The 22265-nt window shown below is 33.7% G+C and overlaps 1 protein-coding gene across 1 annotated transcript; it reads left to right on the top strand.

The window, feature by feature from the left end:
• Nucleotides 1-3451: 3451 nt before the first annotated feature.
• Nucleotides 3452-21897, top strand: CERK1 (chitin elicitor receptor kinase 1). Its single transcript, XM_088215614.1, has 12 exons — nt 3452-4411; nt 5211-5244; nt 5367-5371; nt 5504-5665; nt 10022-10224; nt 10940-11029; nt 18897-18990; nt 19083-19234; nt 19321-19412; nt 20881-21019; nt 21268-21366; nt 21463-21897. The coding sequence occupies exons 1-12, from the start codon at nt 3775-3777 to the stop codon at nt 21625-21627; spliced, it is 1872 nt and encodes a 623-aa protein (XP_088071740.1). The 5' UTR covers nt 3452-3774; the 3' UTR covers nt 21628-21897.
• The last annotated feature ends 368 nt before the right edge of the window (nt 21898-22265 follow it).

Raw genomic sequence — 22265 nt, 5'->3', positions numbered from 1 at the left:
AAATCAATGCTGGCAGATCTCAAGAATGGAAGGTTTGAAAAACTCAACTGCTGAGCAAGAGGGTTAATTCTGGATGAGTGAGGAATTCTGCAAGAGGGTTAATCACGATTAACTTAAAAATTATAGACTAATTAATCATATATTAATAAATTTTATTAAATTAATATTATTAACTCAGTAATATATTAATAAAGTAATAATTATATATTTTTAATAAAATTCGGATTCTTCGTCTTGTATAGAAAATAAGAATTTTAAACAATAAATCATTATGTTTGTGGTACCATTGGTCAATGTATTTAGTTCGTTTTTAAGTAAATTCATTCGATTATTAATTAATTAATATACATATATCAAATATAATATAATATAATATAAATAATTACTAAATAATAATACGTACAATGCAATTTGGACATATAATTTTTTGTTTAAAAAAAAATTCAACATAACAAACATTTGAATATAGATTTAATCATTACTAGAGTCATTTTGAAATTCAGTGGTCATAATTGGATATTGATTAACATCAAAGTATGAATTGTTGAATATTTATATTTGAAGGTATGCCCTACTGTAATTAATTTCTATGACCCACGGAATATGCCGTCAATCGGTCAATGTATACACTTAATTACAATATCCTCTAGTGTCATTTAATATGCAAAAATTAGAATCCAATACAAAGTGCATTGAAATTAATATAACCCACTTACATTAACATGATTCTCAAGGTTAAAAAAATTTACTTATTATTAGGATATTAAATATTTGGAAGAAAATGAGAAATCGACACGGTGTTCCTTTTATACATACATACATATATATATATATACACACGTGTGTATATATATATATATTGATATATTGATATATTGATTGGCTGTAGCTAAAGTTCTTGCTGTGCAACAATACTAAGAAGCTTTCGAGTAACTGTGCATTAATAATTAAGATAGTTTCCTCTCCCCATTAGTAGACTTTGTCTCATTTTCTTTCTCCAACATTCTTTCGGGGATTATAATATTATAATATATATCATCCCGGCAAATTTAACTAAATAATTAATAAACATTAGTTGATTAATGTTTTAATTAAAAATCTTAGGTTTTAATTCGTAAAATTTCATTTAAAATTTTTAATTAGCTACATTTTTCCTTATATACTACACCGAAAATGTGGTGACAAATTTGCCCAAAAATAATAACTACATATAGAATATTATAATATTTTAGGGACAAGAATATACCAATTATATAAATAACATAATTAATTATTTTAATTTCTTAATCTATACGTGTATCATAAATAATTTATAATTTTCTAAAATTTAGTAAAGTTATGGTGTTAATTATTGGCAAATATGAAATTACAAAGACTACATGCAACATGGTACGGAGTGGGGCACCATTGGGAAAATAAAATAATTTAAAGGCCGGTTGTCATGTGAATTAATTTGGTTGTTAAGATTCTTTCATGTTATAATTAAATCTTTTAAATCCGTAATTGCTCGACCAAACTTTTACACATTCTTCTCATCATTTTGTAACCCATAATCCCAACAATCTTCTCTTGAATTTTTATTTGCATGTCACTTCCTTAAAACTACTATATATATATATGCGCGCGCGCGTGTGTGTATATATATTTGAGTGGCCGTAAACTACTACATATATGCGTGTGTATGTATTTGATATATATATGTATGATCGTATCAAAATGGTCCGGTGTTTGTACGGATTATTCAACACACATATTACATATATATGTTCGTGCGTGTGTATGTATATCACCCTATTAGGAAAGAATTATACCGTTTTTGAATCATTAAAAATTACTTAAATAATAAAAAAAAATTAGCTCGTGTTTTAAAATTATTATTATTTTTGTTTAATTTAACTTAGATTTATCTATAATCTTATATTAATACGTGATGTTATAAATTCATTAGTTTAACTATAAAATAAAAGAAATTATCATTAAAATAAAAAAAATAAATTAACTTCATATATAAAATTTTGACTAAGCTGGTATATCATATTGTTTTAAGTTAATATAAAATTTCATATAAAATCGACATATATTTTTATCATAACCCTATGTATAATTTACATATAAAAATATTTTACGAACATAGGCTAAATGTTAGAATAGGAAAATCACAGACAGAGATATTATAGGATAAAGAATTAATTTGGTTGCCAATGAATATGATCTATTGTTGTTGAATCATAAAGAAATATTATAATATTTACGTGCATTTAATTGTCAAACAATTATGGACTCTGACGTGATTAATTTATGTGAACATGTGCATATAGATACGGAGGAGGATAGGCACTGCTTACAAGAATTATACAAGACAAAATCCCTAAAACAAGGAGAAGAAAAAATAAAGATTTGAGCGAATATTAATAAAATAATAATAAACAATAAAACAACAATAGTTAATTTTTCTATATATAAATCTAATATATATTTTTTTAAATAATTATTTTATGTTTATATTTTAACAAAAGTTAATTACTACGTATATATAATTACTCGGCTTGATCATTCATCTCTTCTCAGTTGAATTCAGGACTTTGCTTTTTTGCTGGCGGCAGAGATGTTTGTCAAAATTAATTAATATGTTTCTTAATTTATTTAAGATTTATTTGACATTTTCAAACATTACTTAATTATCTTTTCAACAGGTTTGAATTGACATTTGGAATCGTGTACTCTCAAATATACAACCACATGCATGAATGTATATTTAAATGTATTAAAAATATTAAATACAATGTAATTATTTTTATTTTTTCTCATTAAAGTTTGAAATAAAAAATTAAGAACAATGTTATAGTAGGTATCGAATTTTAAAATAATAATTTAGTAATGTGCTTATATATGTGTAGGTACGCATGATATTTTATTTTAATAATAATAATATATATATTTTTTGGATTTGGAAAATTAAAATTTTCTGATAGGTGGGTCCATGGAGAACGTTGCGGGGTCCAATTTTAGAACGTGTGCTCCCGGGCACAATGCGTCCGGAGACAGACGCCACAATCACGAGGCAACCCAGATATCTAATTAAAATGAATTTAAGTTCAAAAATTTTATTTTTATTTAAAAAAAAAAAAACGTCTGTCTTTGAAAATTTTAAAAATAATATGTGACTCTAATGTTTAATAAAAGATTTAATTAAATACAAACAAGACAGATTTATATCGTAGATTACATTATAGGAAGCTAATTATAATTTTTATATATGTTTCTTAATTATAATATTTTAAACATAATATTCTTAATTATAATTATATTCCGTGTAATTTTAAAAAATTAAGAAGGGAAGGAACCAACACTTGGAAGCTAGCGCGTCTGTGAGTACCGCCAAGTCAAACACCCAACTCAGAAGACCAAGAAAAACCGCGGGAGTCTACTGCTTATCGACTGAGACTTCAGAAGACGACAGCTTCTCCTCTGATTATTCTTCCAACTTTTTTATTAGTTTGAATTAATTTAAGGCTTAATCAACAGAAGAAAATGTCTGATTTAACCACTCTCAATCGTCTCCTACCTTCAACTAACCCTCCACGTAAATCCCCGCTGCGACGCCCCCTTCTTTTTGAATCTTCACAACACCATACCCGGTCAACGGTCCTAAATCTCAACTATAAATTATAAAAGGACAAGAACAGAGCAAAGCCGATGCGCATTTACTCGATTCATCTATTCGCCAAGCCGACGAATTGAGCTGGAGCTTTTGATTTTAGAGTTTTCGATCCGATGGTAGTGAAATTAGGTTTGGCGGTTTCGGTTCTGCTGCTGCTCTCTGTTTATTTCTTGAAGGTCGAATCGAAGTGCAGCAGAGGCTGCGGTTTAGCTTTGGCGTCGTACTTCGTATGGCCCGGATCGAACCTCACGTTCATAAGCGAGGTTTTGCAGTCGTCGGTTGCGCCTCTTGGAGCCTTCGATGTGATTCTTAGTTTCAACAAGAACGTGAGCAACAAGGACAGCGTCCAGGCGTTCACGAGAGTCGATGTTCCCTTTCCTTGCGATTGCATCAACGGCGAGTTCCTTGGCCACGTGTTCGAGTACAACGTTCGGTCGGGTGATACGTACGATAAGGTCGCCAACCCGAACTACTCGAATTTGACCACGCCACAGTGGCTGGAGAGATTCAATAGTTTTAAACCGAACCTAATACCTGATACTGCCCAACTCAATGTGACGGTGAATTGCTCATGTGGGGATAGCTCGGTTTCCGATGATTTCGGGTTGTTTGTCACGTACCCGCTCCGACCAGAAGACAGTTTGACCTCGATTGCCAGCCAGACCAACCTTTCGGCTGATTTGTTGCAAAGGTATAACCGTGAAGTGAATTTTAGTCAAGGGAGTGGATTGGTATTTATTCCTGGGAAAGGCAAGTTTCTTTTCGTCTTTGTAATATTTTCAAGTTGTTCTAAATGTTGATTAGATACACAATTAACTTATATATGGTCAAATTCATATTTGGAAAAATAGTTCGCTGGTTGTCTTGGCTTATTCTTCATCATTATCCATGCGGTTTTTTTATCGATCGGAAGTTCACAAAATAGAGGGAATCGATATATATAGTTCTCACTAGGGAGAAAGAGAAATATGCTCATTTGATGGCAGAGTTATAGTATAAACTCATTTGAGATATTAGTTCTAGTAGTAGTTAGCTTTGAGCGCGGGATTATTCTGTTCATCACAGACGTCATACTTCAGCTACTTATACTTGAAAGTGAGAGGTATTGTTTTCATTAGATTTATGAGTGTCCCATGATGTGAAGTTCTAGAAATGTTCATTGGAATAAAGGCGGAGCTGTTGGTTGCATAGTCCGTGTAGGGATGAAGCATTTGGGCATTTTTGAGAGATGTAAGTTTCTTTTGTGAGAATGGCAGCAGAGGCTTCCTTGAAATAAGATACATTATGATGCAGTGGGACTTGATGACATGATCTATAGAATGGATCGATTTTTTTTAGTAGCATTTCTGTTTTGGTTTTCTACACTGTTACTGCTTCTTTTGGGTATAGTTTTGCGAAGTGCACGGAATACATGGAGTTATATTTATCCAATGTTTCAAGTGTTTGTAATTATTCTGTTTGCTATATTTGTTAGTAATTTTCTAGTTCCTGACAATATGCTCAAAGGAGGTTTTTCTGTTTTTTTTTTCTCTTGTTTTTTTTTTGGCAGATGCAAGTGGTCAGTTCCCACCCCTGCACTCAAGGTAATTTCTGCAACTTTACTTTTTATGCCATTAATTGTTATAATGTTCCACATTTTGGACATTTCATCAGTTTATATGAATTTATAAGATCACGTATTTATTTATTTTCTTTTCTTTTGCAGCAAAGGTGGTTTGACCTTCCCAATAGTTTTGTTTTCTGATAATTATATTCACTTCAATGCTTGGATGCCGGTGTTGGTTGGTAATCTGGAAACTTGATGATAACTTTAAGGTTTATGTTCAACCTTTGTATAAGCAGGAATCAGTGGTGGGGTAATTGCTGGAATATGTATAGCTGTTGCAGCTGGGGTGCTTTTAGTGGCATTTGGTACATATTTTGTATTTTACAGACGGAAGAGGGTGAAGGGAGCAAAGTTGCTTTCAACAGGGCCCCATTATCCGTTAGCTCAACATGTACATGGTATGTGTTTCCCATATTCTACTTTTTTTTGTTTGTTTACTTAGAGATGATATCAGTTTAACAAGTTTCTTTAAAATGCTAGTTATCCGACTTAAACTAATCTGCATGTTTCATTGTAAAGTCTGATTTGGAATATTATTTTGTGTTTTATTGGTGCAATATAAAACTTTTATGGTAATCCAGTTAACGTCAAATAGGAAGTTTTGATGTGAAATGATCTCTGCATCTCTTTTCCAATAAATCACTTTCCTTGACTTGTTGTCTGCAGTCGGCTGCACATTATGCAACAAATTTCGTTTTTAATAACCTTTTCCAGTCTCCTCAATCATCAAACAGCTCAGTTCCATACGCAGGTTTTTTAATTTCAGTAAGCAGACTTTTGAAGGAGACAGCGTCTCTTTGAGTGTTACTTTGAGCTTTTTGTGAGAAAAAGAAACTTGATTAGAGAGTTGCAACTTAGGTAATTGATTTGGTAGGTGAATAAGTATTAAAAAAAAAACCGGTGTATAGCTGTTCAATTTCACAAGCATATCTGACAGTTGTTTTCTTACCATGTCATATGCTGAACATATTGTCTCATTTGTATTTTAAAACCTACACTTATTTCGAAACTTTGTTTTCCAAAGTTTTGTTGTACATGATTGTCCCTGCAGTAGTATGTTCTATGTACATCGTGAATACCATTAGACTTTTCTGTAGATTCTTCAAAGAAATTCCAATTCTCAAGGTCATGTAGGACAAAAAGAGGCTGAAGAGAAAACTTAGAGAAAATTTCTTAGGAATCAAACTTGGAGATCTCAGCTCTCAAAAATAAAAAGAATTTCTCAATATTTGAATAATAATCATCAATAGTTTACTTAATAACTAAACTAGATTCTTTGTTTATATGTGTCAAGTACATCAAAAACAGGAAATCTACAAAACCCAGTAAAATCGAAAAATAAGTTAAATAGAAAGAGGTAAGAATAGAAAATCTAGAAAATAGGAAAACAAATCTTCCTAGTTTTCTTTATTGTAAAACTTTCCAAACTTTTTAAAAAAATACATTTTTCTTTTTTCTTTTTTTGGTTAACTTTCCAAAATATTTATGTTCTTTTATTAATTCTGCCTCTTCCTATTATTAAAATATGACCACTTTAGGAATTTCGTACTCTGCATTATCATTTCCCACTTGGTGAAAACTTAAAGTCGAATTCTGAAATATCAAAGTCGAAAGAACATTTAAAATTGAAATTTGTCTTTTTAATAATTGAAGCTTGCGGAACTGGAAATTGTAATGAGAAAGCATGAATCTTTCTGAAATCAAGGTATCTGAAGACGTAGTGAACCAACTAAGAATGAAAAAATACGTAAAAGGAAGAACTCTTCGTTGTTGTTAGGAGCCAAATGATGCGGAATAGTATCTTCAGGTGGGGCGTCTTTAAAAACAATGAGAATACTCATTTTCAACCTTAATAACATCAACTAAATTAAGAGATCTATCACCAAAAAACACAACTTGATAAGCAGAAATAACAACCTCATTCATAATTTCTTCTACTATCTAAAATACCTTATTTGTGTGTGCACCTTTTACATCATTAGTTAATTTTTGATCATTAAGTTGTATCACTTCCATAAGATTTTGCTCAGTCACCAAATCATTCACTCTTTCATCGTTTTTTAGTTTTCCTGTTCCATTAAAGTTTGAGATAGGTTAGGTTCTTGTGTAACCGGATATGGAAGATTTTCTTAATATCTTTTCATCTTCATTTCACAGATTTAAACTTAATCATTAAAATTTTAGAGAGTTACTTTAAATTCCTCCAAAGCAATTCTATAAGAATGAGAATTATCATGTTGATCCCGTGATTGCTTTCCTCTTGCAGGTAAAGCACTTTTTTTCAGTATTTTAAGCATCGAAAAACAAATTGAATTTTTATTTCGTACCATCTATCATCTAAGTAATATCCTTGGAGAAAATCTTGAGCCCAGATAGCATCTTTGTAAAGTTCAGCGGTCATGTACAACCTTGTGGAGTGTCAATTGATTTTGATTTTCTCCACTTATCCATATTGATAAAAAATTTCGTATAAAATATCCCATAAATCATCATTTATAACTGAATTGTCTACTTGATAGAATGTAACTAAAAGAACTCTACTCATGTTATAAATCCATCAAATGTTCCTCTAACACCAAGACACTTTTTCCAGTATTAACTTCCAAAAAAAAGTGAATAAAGAACAAAAATTTGAGCCAACCAACCTCAAAAGTTGAAAGAGCATGTCTAAGAACCTCAAGAATCATTTTGAAAGTCTGGAGGTAGTTAAACTGGATAAGACGAATGAGTCAGGTCAAACAAATTTGAACCCGGTCAGCTAAGTGTCAAAAAATTCAAAGGCTAAGCATACTGATAGGCATGTGGGTGTCACTCGCTGACCTGCAGTGGTGATCTTCTGGTAGAGGATTTGTCTAGAGGTGGTGAGGTCGAATCTGATTTCATGTTACTCCTGGTGGTCGGAATGGCGTAGTTCTTGAGTTTGCAATGGTAGTCCGGTGAGTTTTGCCGGGTGATGAGTATTCCAATGAGTTTTTATGGCTAGACTTTCGGATTTCGCTGATCAGGATCTTCTGAGGCTGGTGCTAGGTGCGGCATTTCAACCACCTGTTGACAGTGGTCGACGAACAACATAACCTGTTTTTCTAGTTTAGTTTGTTTTCTCTCTTTTTTTTCTCTTTTTTCTTTTCCTGTTCTATGAAGAAGGGGAGACAGGTATATCTACAAGAAGCACGTGTTGTATTTTAGAAAGTGAACTGTTCAATGCTTGGGGGAACGTGATGAATCTAATTAAGCTTGGATACCAACTGATACTGGACAAAAAGAGTTTGAAGAGAAAATTTAGAGAAAATTTATTAAGAATCAACTTGGAGATCTCGGATGTCTATAGTTAAAGCAACAACACAATATTTGAATAATATTCATCAATAATTTACTTAATAACTAAACTAACTTCCTTATTTATAGGTGTAAAAAGCGTCAAAACAGGAACTTAGAAAACTTAGTAAATTGGAAAAGAAGTTAAATAGAAAGAGTTAGAGAAAGAAGAAATCTGGAAATAGCAAATAAATCTCCCTATTTTCCTTTATTGTAAACTTAGAAAACCAGTACAGCAAGCGAGGTTCCCCCAGATTTATGCTATAGCTCGTTTCAAAAACATATGTATTAAAGAGGTTTTCTATGAGGGCTAGAGCAGTAGGGAGCAACATGTGGAGGTCATATAGAATCTTAATGATTGAGAGACTACTGAATATGAAGAGTTACTGTGTATACTGGAGTCGGTTTCATTGACTTGAGGATTCTAATCAACTAGTTTGGACGTTCACCAAGTCTGGGCAATTCAACTTTAGGTCTTTCTATACATATCTGTCCAAGAAAGAGCCTATAGAAAGCAGGTTCCCCTATTGACAAATTTTGAAGGTGAATGCACCTCTGGGAGTTGCTTTTTTCGCTTGGGAGGCAAGCAGGGAATGTATATTGACAACTGACAGGCTGAAAAGGAGGGGAAAGATTTTGGTGAATTGGTGTTACTTGTGCAAGAAGGCGGAGGAGACATGTAATCAGCTACTTCTTTGGTGTCCTGTTGCCCATAGTTTGTGGCATTTGGCTTATGGTTTGTTGGACATTAATTGGGTCATTGCTAGCACAGTGAAGGATGAACTTTGGGCGTGGAAGGGTGTAATTAACCAGGAAAAGGTTTTAAGTCTTATCCTTTTAGCAGTCTTCTAGGTTTTGTAGAAGGAAAGAAATAGAAGGACTTTTGAAGGGATGGATGAGGGTATTGGGAAAATTCAAGAGAGAAGGTTTCAGACCCTTGGTTTTTTGTTTCTGTGTCAACCATTATATTATGGAGAAGATCTTGGAGAGAAGATAGATATTCTTCATAGACTGTAAATAATTTTGCAAATGACTTGCACCCACTTGGTGTCTATACTTAATAATACATCTATACTTTTTATTTGAAGAAAAAACTTAGGAAACAAATTAAAATTTTCTATTCTTTTTAATTAACTTCCCAAAATATTTATGTCTCTTTATTTGTTCTGCCTCGTATTTCTTATTACTGAAATATGCCTACTTTAGGAGCTTCCTGTTCTGCATCACATGGTACTATGCTTAATGGAACACTTATGTTTTGCACTATTCTCTCTTCATTAGTGCATATATTGAAGCTAAAAATGAAAAAAAAAAAGCATGTTTTTTTTTCTTCATGCTTTTATCTTGATAGAATGCTTTTCTGTTTGCTTGCTTTTATATTGAGAGTGAAATCAAATGTCTAACTGGCCCCTGCAACTTTTTTTCTTAATTTATTTTAGCTCCTGGAAGTGAACCGGACAAAATCACTGAATCAACTGGTCCAACTGATGGTGTCTCTCCGGGCATAACAGCCATCACCGTAGACAAATCAGTGGAGTTTTCATATGAAGAACTTGCCACAGCAACCAGTAACTTCAGTATTGCTAATAAGATTGGTGAAGGTGGCTTCGGGTCTGTTTACTACGCAGAACTGAGAGGAGAGGTCAGTCACAATATGCACTTTATACTGCTGCCAAAAGTTTTCAAATGCTTCTGAGATATTATGAGATTGAATTTCTCGGCTGAATTTTCTAGAAATTGGTGAGTGATTGGCATGTCTAACTGAATTTGTCCCCTGTTTAGGGAGATATTATTGATGGATGGGTTCAAAGAAAATATCTATGGAGATTCTGATAGATTTTTGAACGAGAAAACTTGGAATATCAGCTAATAAATATATATTGCTTTGCAATTCTACAGAGATTTCAAGTCTGACCAGAATCTTGAAAATCAGAATTGCCTAGCTAACCCCAATATGTTTAGTTAAGTAGTGTCAACTTGGACATCTAAGCTAGATAGGAACAAGTGAATAAGAGGTTGACTAAATGGATATTAGAAATTGATAATCAGTTTTTTTCCTCTTTGACTTCTTTTATGTGTAGAGACGAGGTTAAAATCATCAGTAAGGTTTTGGCTGAAATAATAACACACATTAACATTTGCAATTCTAAATTAAGGTACAGTAGTTTTCTTAAACTTTGTGCCCTTGGATGTGCAAATGTGTTGTATTATTTGCTTTTTATGATTTTTAATGCTCTATAGATGGATACACAAGCATCAATCTCCTGTGAATTTGTCTTGATGATTTCTAATGCCAATTTTTTGTGTTCCTTTCCTAGAATTCACCTTTTTTTTGTAAAAAAAACTTGTCTGTGCAGAAAGCCGCAATCAAGAAGATGGATATGCAAGCATCAAGAGAATTTCTGGCTGAACTAAAGGTTTTGACCCACGTACATCACCTGAACCTGGTAATGGATTTTTCTTCGTGATTACATGATAATCTGATCAAAAGAAGATGAATTGGTTTCTGTTATCTTTACATAAGCAATCACATTAAGTTTTATCAGGCAGATATCTTTCATAGTACTTGTTGGAACTAGCAAGAAATTAATATTTTAAATCATAGTCTCTATTTATAATTTGAATCATTTATTACAAAAAGTAATCTGAATCAATGGCATCAAGTGATTTCATGGCTGTAAAAGGGGAATAGACTAAAAAAAGATGAATCCATGGCGGTTCTTAATTTAAGTACCATTGCTTACACTGAATGTATAAACCGAAGTCTACTTCCTAATCTTCCATCATATATGAAGCCTTTATGGATGATTGCGACAAACTATGAAATAACCCCTTTTTATCATTTAGGCTGTTCTAATTATTTTGCAGACTGGCACATATGATATACCTTTATATTTATTATTACCTTCCATGATAAATTTGTAGCACCAATTTCCTTCAAGCATGACAATCTGAGGAGGATTGGCTATATCATTTTATCCATCAACAGTTTCTACTCAATCTAATTAGTGGTCTAGATAATGTCATATCCTTAGTATCTTTTTCCATGAAGTGGCTGCTGTAATTCTTGGACCAATGATCTTATTCTCTACTGAGCACAGAAAAAAGGTATCATTTGGTTGAAGCACCAGAGACTGAATTAGGCTATAATTTCCTATGGCTGAGATATGGTACTTATAGTACAGCAATCTAGAAGGCTGCTGTATTTGAAAAAATACACACACACTGTAGAAAATCATAGAAGGGAATTTGGTTTAATTTCTGTTTGCCTAGTGGGAGGAATCATCAAATGGTTAAGGTGTGTCCGGTAACTATATATTGTTATTCCTTTCCCCCGTAAAGCTGTTAGGAATTGGTTGTATTCCTTTCTATAAATAAGCACATCATGGTGAAGGAAATAAGACAAGTAGTAGAGAATTTTTTCATTCTCAAAACTTCATGATATCAAAGTAATTCTGATCCAGGAGCTTCACCCCGACTGACCCGAAGTTACAGATGGCCACGGGTGAGCTACCGTCTTCTCCACCCGAAGTGTCATTGGGTTCCTATCTTCCCGCACCCGTTAACCATGATTTGGTTGAGCAGTCTTCATCATTCATTACCAGGCACAAACTAAACGGCAACAACTATCTCCAGTGGTCATCATCGGGGTTGCTGTTCATTCAGAGTAAGGGCCGAGATGAATACCTCACCGGCGAAATCGTACCTCTACCTGCCAACGATCCGAATGCCTGAACATGGAAAATCGAAAACAGCATGGTTATGTCATGGTTAGTAAACTCGATAACGCCCAAAATTGGAGAGAATTTTCTCCTTTACGATACTGCGCATGAAATCTTGGACATGTCTCGGGAATTCTACTCTAGTAAGGAGAATACCTTTGCTATCTTCGAAATTGAGTCCAGCCTTTATGACTTGTCATAAGGTGAGTTAAACGTAACTCAATATTATGATACTCTAACTAGCAGCTGGTTGTAATTTAACGTGTTTGAAGAACATTGTTGGAGTTGTCCCGAAGATGTCAAACTCTTCAAATCGATTATTGAGCAGAAATGAATTTTTAAGTTGCTAATGGGATTAAACAAAAACCCGGATGAAGTGCGAGGATGGGTATTGGGAATCAAACTGCTGCCAAGCATCCGCGAAGTGTTTTTTGAGATTTGGCGGGAAGAAAGCCAAAAGAAAGTGATGATGGGAGACACGTAATCCACTCACCTAATCGAAAACGCTTATGCGCTTACAATCAGAACATTGGATTCTCGTGGGAAGAGGGGACGACTGTGGTGTGACCACTGCAATAATTATGGTCACATATGCGAAAAATGCTGGAAACTTCATGGAAGACTTGGTGACAGAAAGCTCTCCAAGTCTGAAAACCCCAACGACCACCAAGGGAATCATGCAACCTCTGAGGATACTCTATTGACCGCTGCAGAAAACTGCCCATTTAGTCCAGAACAGATGGACACTCTCCAGAGAATGCTTTCCCAAAAGAATCATCTCATCAGTGCTTCGGCAGCACATAAAGGTAAAATTCTCTTTGGTTTATCAGATTGCTCTGCAAAAAGGCAAGTTTGTATTGTGGACTTCGAGGCATTCGATCACATGACGGGTGATGTTTCACTGCTCAAGCAGTACAGCTTGTGTAAGGAAGGGTTCACAATTAGAATTGCTGACGGTCCATCTCTGAAGTGGCAGGAATGGGTTCTGTTGTTTTGTCATCATATTTGACTCTTTATTCCATTTTATGTATCCCAAATTTGCACTGTAATTTGTTATCTGTGGGCAAACTTTCTGGAGATCTAAATTGTGCTGCTAAATTTGTCTTTAATGTATGTGAATTTCAGAACTTGGACTTGGGAGAACGATTGATAATAGTAGGATGAATTCAGGGCTTGTCATCATATTTGACTCTTTATTCCGTTTTATGTATCCCAAATTTGCACTGTAATATGTTATTTGTGGGCAAACTTTCTGGAGATCTAAATTGTGCTGCTAAATTTGTCTCTAATGTATGTGAATTTCAGAACTTGGACTTGGGAGAACGATTGACAATAGTAGGATGAATTCAGGGCTGTACCTTATTCAAGCTGACACCTTTAGGAGTCAAACTCACAATGCAATATGTTCAAATTCTGTTTCTGTAAATCATTCAAATAATGACCATGATATCATGTTGTGGCATTATCGACTAGGGCACCTGAATTTCTTGTACCTAAAAAATTGGTCCCTTTGTTGTTCAAGAATAAGAATCATTTTTCATTTCAGTGTGAAGTATGTCAATTCTCTAAATATATTTGAAGCTCATTTCCTAGTGTATCATATAAATCCTTAAAATAATTTACATTAATTCATAGCGCTGTATGGGGGACCTTTCAAGGTCACTAACATCATCAGAAATAGGTGGTTTATATCATTTATTGATGATCATACGAGAATTACCTAGGTATTCCTCATGAGAGAAAAATTTGAAATTGAACCCATATTTTAGAAATTCAACACTATGATTTAAACTCAATTTTATACCACCATACAAGTGTTGAAGTCCGATAATGCATGTGAGTACTATGAAACTACTCTCGAAAAATACTTTACTGAACATGACATTATCCATCAAAGCTCTTGTGTACATACCCCATAATAAAATGGTATAGCCGAAAGAAAAAACATGCATATTCTTGAGGTTGCTCGATCAATCATGTTTACCAATCATGTCCCAAAATATCTTTGGGGGGAGGCAATACTCACTGTCACATACTTAATAAACCGAATGGCCTCCCTTATTCTTCATTTTCAATCACCCTATAATCTCCTCCTACAAATATTTCTTGAATCTCATATCTTAAACACTCTCCCACTTAAAGTTTTTCGTTGCTCAACATATGTTCATATTCATGCACATCTCATGGGGAAACTTGACCCAAAAGCTCTCAAATACATTTTTGTTGGGTACTCTTCTAATAAAAAAGGATACAAATGCCTCTTTCCGGATACCCATCAATTTTATAACACAATAGATGTCATATTTTTTGAAAACCAATCTTTTTATCCCACAATTGATATTCAAGGGGAGAATTTTACTCAGAAATATCAATTGTGGGATGTGAGTATACCCTCTCTTTATCCATAGATTTCACCAAATGCATATTCTCTAGAGTCTGAATCTAATACTTTACTTGAAACCACACACAAAAAGCCTGAGCCAGTGACAATAACTGAAAACACATTACCTGCAATTAATGAGTTACGTGTGTACACTAAAAGGAACAAGGTTCAAGAAGGGAAAGTGCCTGAATCGACCAAGCCTTGTCATGAATCAATTCCTGCTCCAAATGTCCAGAAATTAACAGGTAATGAGATTTCTGTCCCTATTATTAATACTGACACTGAACTGCCTATTACTTTAAGAAAAGGGAGTCGGACATGCACCAAACATCTTATACAGGATTATATTTTATTTGGCAAGCTGTTTTCGAAACATCATGCATGCATTTGTGAGCAAATTAGATAGTAGTTCCCTAGAACCAAAAATGATCTATGAAGCCCTTCAAGTACCAAAATGGAGAATAACCATCCATGAGAAAATTAGAGCACTTGAGAAGAATGGAATATGGGAGTTAACATATCTGCCTCTAAGGAAACATCAGGTGGGATGCAAGTGGGTCTTTATAACTAAATACAATTCGAATAGAAGTGTGAATCGGTATAAAGCTCGCTTGGTAGTCAAAGACTTTATTCAGTCTTATGGGATAGAGTATCAAGAGACATTTGCTCTAGTAGCCAAACACAATACAATCCAGGTACTACTTTCATTTGCCTCAAATTTTGATTGGCTACTTTGTCAACTAATGTCTTAACGGTGATATAAAAGAAGAAGTATACATGGACGTCCCACCAGGATTTGAACTGACAAACAATTCTCATAAAGTGTACAAACTCAAAAAATCACTTTATAGTCTTAAACAATCCCTAATGACATGATTTGACAGATTCACAAAAGGCAGTGAAACGAGTAGGGTATGAGCAATGTCAGTCAGATCATACACTGTTTGTCAAGTACTGTATCTCAGGTAAAAAAGGTATTTTGATTGTTTATGTGAATGATATCATTCTAAAAGGGGACCATATTGCGGAAATTCAGAAGCTTAAAGAGTTTTTGGCTAAAGAATTTGAAATTAAAGATCTTGAAATGCTCAAGTATTTCCTTGGCATGGAGATAGCTCGGTTCAGAAAGGGAATTTTAGTATCACAACAGAAATATGTTTTACACCTTCTGAAGGAGACATGGATGCTCGGAAGTAAACCTGCAGATACACTTATGGATCTAACCATGAAACTAGGGTCCAAGGTCAGTGATAAGACAGTTGATAAAGAGATGTATCAAATACTTGTAGGCAAACTTATCTATTTGGCACATTCAAGACTTGACATTAGATTTGCAGTTAGTACAGTAAGTCAATTCTTGAATCAACCAACTGACGAACACATGAAAACTTTATATCGGATTCTGAGATACCTAAAGATGACTTCAGTTTAAAAATTGTTCTTCAAAAAGACAATGAATAGGGATGTTGAATTCTTCACTGATGCCGATTGGGCAGGATCAATAACAGACAGAAGGTCTACATCAGGATACTATACCTATGTCTGGAAAAATTTGGTCACTAGGCGCAGCAAGAAACAGTCAGTGGTATCTCGTAACAGCGGAGAATTTGTATTTCGGGCACTCATAGAATATATGAGGGAGTGTGATTGAGGAGGATACTATTAGAACTGAAAGTTTCTATTAATACCCCTATGAAAGTATGGTGTGACAACAAATCAACCATTAGCATGATCAAGAATCCAGTATACATTATGACCGAACCAAGCATGTAGAAATTGATTGATACTTCATCAAAAAAAAAATGGAAGATGGAACTATAACTCTTATGCACATTTCAACCAGTCAACAAATTGTAAACATCCTAACAAAAGCTCTATCAAAAGAGACCTTTGATGACATTGTATCCAATTTAAGTTTACTTAACATATATATAAAATAAATTGAGGGGGAGTGTAGAAAATCATAGAAGGGAATTTGGTTTAATTTCTGTTTGCTTAGTGGGAGGAATCATTAAATGGTTAAAGTGTGTCCGGTAACCATATATTGTTATTGCTTTCCCCCATAAAGCTGTTAGGAATTGGTTGCATTCCTTTCTATAAATAAGCACCTCATGGTGAAGGAAATAAGACAAGTAGAAGAGAATTTTTTTATTCTCAAAACTTCACACACATTCACACACATTATACATATGGCACTTAAGGTAAATAATTCCAAAAAAATATAGGTAATGTTGGACAAAGAGAGATTGAAGAAAATATTTGAGGAAAATTTATTTTGAAGATATCAAATCTCAATAATCAAATCAATAACTCAAAATTTGTATAATAATTATTAACTAAGTTAAGGTTTCTTATTTATAGGCACCAAATGTAATTAAAATAGGAATTTTTAAGTTTATCTAGGAATTCTACAAAATAGTAAAATAAGCTAATTAATTCGAACAACATATCCTAAGTGAATATGAAATAAAAAACTTATTCCATATAGATGCTAGTTCCTAGATAGCTTGAATACCTTAATAATGTATAAACATTATACTTAGAAAATTCTGTGCCCCCAAGGATGGCTTTCTTCTCTTGGGAGTCCTGGAGGGAAAACATTTTAACCTTGGATGAACTGAAGGCTAGGGTTTCACTTTGGTGAATGGCTGTTTTATATGCATGAGGGATGAGGAAGACTGTAGTCACCTTCTGCTCAGGTGCCCTACTGCTTATGAACTTTGGAGCTTGGTGTATGGCTTGTTAGGCATCTGTTGGGTACCGGCTGGTTCGATTGAGGATGAGATTTGGGCTTTGGGGGGTGTTGGATTAAAAATAGAAATTGTGTGACTCATTCTGATGTGAGTAAGAAAAGGGAAAACAATTTCTTCTTAAAGAGAGAATCAGCCAAGGAGTGAATTTCCTTCCTAAACTGCATCAGAAATCAAAAGAAAGAGGAAAACAAATCTCATGTCTTAATGGGAGATTGAATCTCTTGTATTTTAGGAGATTATAAGAGCAATTAATCATTTTTCAAACTGATCATAATCTTCCTTAATTCTGCCATCAGTCATTTCGTAATTAATTGAAAATGGAGATCATATCTATTATATTTTAGAAAACAATTATTTTAATTGTTGCAAGTTTTTTATTCTATTTTAAATTTATTTTCCTACATAATTTTGTTATTAATTTAGGAGATTATTTTTTCTTATTATTCACATGGTTTACGCTATAAATAGGTTATCAATTTCTAATTGTAAGAAAAAAAATTAAGATCAATAAAATTAAGTTTTTAGTTTTAGTTAGCCGTTGGCTAAGTTGCTCCTCAGGGCAGTGTTTTCAACTTTCTTATTGAGTAGGGAATTGATGTCTACTTATCAAAGTAATTTGTGGTGTTTTCATCAATTTCTTTTTTAAATTAATTTTAACTTATCAAAGTTTTTCTTGTGATGTTCTAATTAATTTAATTATCCGTATTACTTTGGTTTTCACTCCCCTGTTGACTCGGGGTCAATTAGGGAAGGTTTATTTAGAGATAAGTTTCTGCATGTTCATGTTATATGTGGGGTTTTGGATTGCATGTTTTGATCTCGGGTTTCGCATTATTATATGCTGAGTTTTTTATCACGATAGTTGATCCTGGGCTTCGCATCACATTCTTCTGTCCATATTTTTGGTTATTTAAAATAAAAGAAATATAAAAGCTTTTGAGAGAATTGTGAATAATATTAGTAAATTAAAAGAGAGATGGTTTACTTGTTTCGGTTTCTTGTATTGGGACATAACATCATTGAGGTTGAGGATTTTGGGGATGTCATAAATTCACTAACAAACTTGTAAATCTCTTGTGAATGGGCGGTACCCCTCTCTTTTTTGGTACCTCGCTAATATAGTTACTATATTTTTTCTTTAAAAAAAAATAACTTATCGTAGAATTATGTCTACTTTTGGTTCTCCCTGTTCTGCATCAATAGGTTTATTAGTTAGCAATAGAAATATATATTGGGTGAATGTATTTTTGGAGATATGAGATTAGCATAACTGTTTGATTACTAGAGTCTCCTGCTGGAAATATTCTACGGGTTAACTATCTATTCAGTTCAAATGTAAGGCTATAAGTAAAAAAAACAGTATTAATCTTGTGTTTTTAATATCTTGCATAGACAGTTCAAAATTTCAAGTTGTCGATGATTAAGCAACAGATTTTATTCATGACACTTGTTGCAGGTGCGGTTGATTGGATATTGTGTTGAGGGCTCTCTTTTTCTGGTTTACGAATACATTGAGAATGGCAATTTAAGCCAACATTTACGTGGTTCAGGTGAGGTTAAACATGCATGGTGTCTTTGTTGCTGATAGGAGTATATTCCAGATTCCCAAGTAACTGCGATATTTATGTTTGTTTCCTGCCAGGGAGGGATCCATTGCCATGGTCTGCTCGGGTGCAAATTGCCCTAGACTCAGCAAGAGGTCTTGAGTACATTCATGAACATACTGTTCCTGTTTATATCCATCGGGACATTAAATCTGCAAATATATTGATAGACAAGAATTTCCGTGCGAAGGTCATATTGAGCTCTCTTTAATCATATAAATATTTGAAACCTTGGTTATTTGGTTTTACACCTGTACTGAATCAATTACACTGCAGGTTGCAGATTTTGGGTTAACGAAACTGACAGAAGTAGGAAGTGCATCACTTCCGACACGTCTTGTGGGTACATTTGGATACATGCCCCCTGAGTAAGATGAATTTATATTAACAATTTGTTTCCTTCTAATTAATTATTCACTAGGGTTAATGTCAAATTAAGAAGTGTTATTGATTTGAACTATTCTAACTATTGACTGTGTATCTACAACTCTTCCCCGCTCCACAGAATTAGTGATAGGGTGTGGAAATCTTCACATCCCTACTTGCTGCATTCTTTTGCATTTCGTCTTATTCATGGCTATACATCTAGTTATTTTCTTGGCTTGCTAGTGATAGGCTATAAATGGAAATGGCAAAATGCCAGCTAAATATGCTGGGGAAGAGCTTGAGGCTGTTTAGACTGACCTTTTCTTGTGCTTTAAACTTTTATAATTTCTACTACTAACGAGCTTTAAGCTCATAGTGCTTTAACCTTGGACAAAATATTTGGATTCTTTGACTTATTCTTCTGGTTTTTAAAAAGTTATGAAGTGTTTAATAAATTATGAATTTTGGAATGAAATTTTAGTTAAATGACTAAAAAGAAACAACTAGTTGCTCTGACTTAAAAAATTTATCTTAGTGGAATTTTTTAGGAGTGATGTATTGGTAAGAAAATTTGGTCAGATAGGTTTGAAGCCACTTACAAAAGCTCCCAAAAGAAAGCTAGTCCTACTCGTTGACAAGCACTTTGTAGCTTCTTTTATAGCAAACTTCTTTGACCAAAACAAAAGCCGAGTCAAGCAACTCTTTTGTTTTGAATTTCTTTTGGGTGCTTTTTTTTTGACAGTTGAATGTGGATTATCAGGAGGATGTTGATTATTTGACTTCACCTAATGAGCATGGGAAATCAAAATTTTATGGAATTACCTGTTTGGGTGAATGGTAGTTAATTGAGAATCTTACATGAATTGAAATTAGTGTTGAATTTTAGCAAGTTACTAGATTTAGCCAGGCAATAGTATGTCATCCATCAATTTAACAAAGATGTGGATTTTATAAACTTGAGTGCAGCAATTTAATTAGATCAGTTCTTTCTTAGATGTTTAGGGATTGTTATTTACTTATGCTTATCTACTTTTTTATGTTTCATTGTCATCTTAATTGTGTAAATGAGAACCTTAGAAGGTGTAGAGGAGAGACTGTTATCAGTAGTGAGATATCTATTCCTTGTTTTAACACACAACACCCATTAGAGTTCCTTTTTTTTTTCTTCTTTTAAGGAGTACCATCAGTTACAGTTTTAACCATTTAAGTATTGGCATCTTCTCAGCTGAAATTTCATTGCAGAAGGCCCTCCTGTACCTTTATTAAGGAGATTCTATGCATGAGGACTTAGATGACAGGACTTGCAAAGATTTTATTAAAATTTTTACAGGAATAACAGGGATTGTCTATTTCTTTCAGGACAAAAAATGTTTCCCTTGAAACTCTAAAGGATGTGTTTCCTGTTCTCCATTCTTATACTTTGACTATTTGTGTAAAACAGGGGATAATTTTTTCCGTGTTTGTCTGCAGATATGCTCAATATGGTGATGTTTCTCCAAAAGTAGATGTATTTGCATTTGGGGTTGTCCTTTATGAACTTATTTCTGCAAAGGAAGCCATTGTCAAGCCAAATGGCTCTATTGCTGAATCAATGGGCCTTGTTGCTCTGGTTAATACTTTTCCACCCCTTTTCAGTGTTTAAATTGCAGCTGTAAATGCACTTTAGCTGTTTGTGAGGTTTTTATCTTCTGTAATATGAGTGAGTTGGTGTTGAATTAGCAGGCTAAAAATCACAAATGTTCAAACAGTTTATTGTCATATCTGAAGCTCATGTCCTTGTCTCATAGCATGCTGTCAAAAACATTCCCTATTCATGCACCCATGAACATATTCTTATTGTGTTTGTTTCTCCTGCAGTTTGAGGAAGTTCTTAACGAACCTGATACCAGAGAAGATATCCGCAAACTAGTTGACCCAAGGCTTGGTGACAGCTATCCACTTGACTCAGTACGCAAGGTCAGGACAGTTCTCGCGGAAGTATATTTGCCAACCTCCTACTCTATGATTTGACTGATGTAAAGCTAAAGTATTTTTTTTTTTTTTTGCTTTCAGATGGCACAACTTGCAAAAGCCTGTACTCAAGAGAATCCACAACTGCGGCCAAGTATGAGATCTATCGTGGTTGCGTTGATGACACTTTCATCTTCTACAGAGGATTGGGATGTTGGCTCCTTCTATGAAAATCAAGCTCTTGTCAATCTTTTGTCAGGGAGATAGGAGCATTAGCGACATATGGTTGCAGTCTGGAAGCTTCTATCCTGACGTGTAATTATGAATCAAGTCAATTACACAGGCCATGTTGTTTGTAAATGCAGTAGTTCAGGTATTTGGGAGTTCTTTTTTTTTGACCAATTTATTCATTGCTTGCTGAATTGTACCAAGGTAGAAACTAATTCTGTGCCATGGATGTAAAGAAAATTTAGTTCTCTTTGCTAAAAGAAAACGGGGGCATGGCAATGAGTATATAAAAATTTCCTACTTGAGCCATACTTGCATTTGGAATGAGTTAGTCGCTATATTCAACTAGGATACTATCCAGATAATTCTTTCAAATACAATTTCATTTATTTCAACACTATTGTCATTTTGAATTCCATAAATCTAATTATAAGATTTTCTTATGTTTACTTTCAAATGAAAGAATTAGATATTTCTAATCTTATTTTGCATCGAATTTATTAATGCCTACGTTATTATAATGCTGTTGATATTTCTCTTTTACACACAAGTTTTCCTATTTGCTCATCAACAACATAACTTGTTTTTCTCTTTCACGAAACCTAATAAGAGGTCCGAACAATTATTTAGTTTCTTTATTACAGTTCTAAAATGTTCTATATTTATTTTTTTTTGAA

The sequence above is a fragment of the Carica papaya genome, chromosome 3 (genome assembly GCF_054855325.1).
Source record: "Carica papaya isolate Zhongbai chromosome 3, ASM5485532v1, whole genome shotgun sequence".
NCBI classification, from domain to species: domain Eukaryota; kingdom Viridiplantae; phylum Streptophyta; class Magnoliopsida; order Brassicales; family Caricaceae; genus Carica; species Carica papaya.
This window is presented reverse-complemented; position numbering and strand designations above follow the sequence as displayed.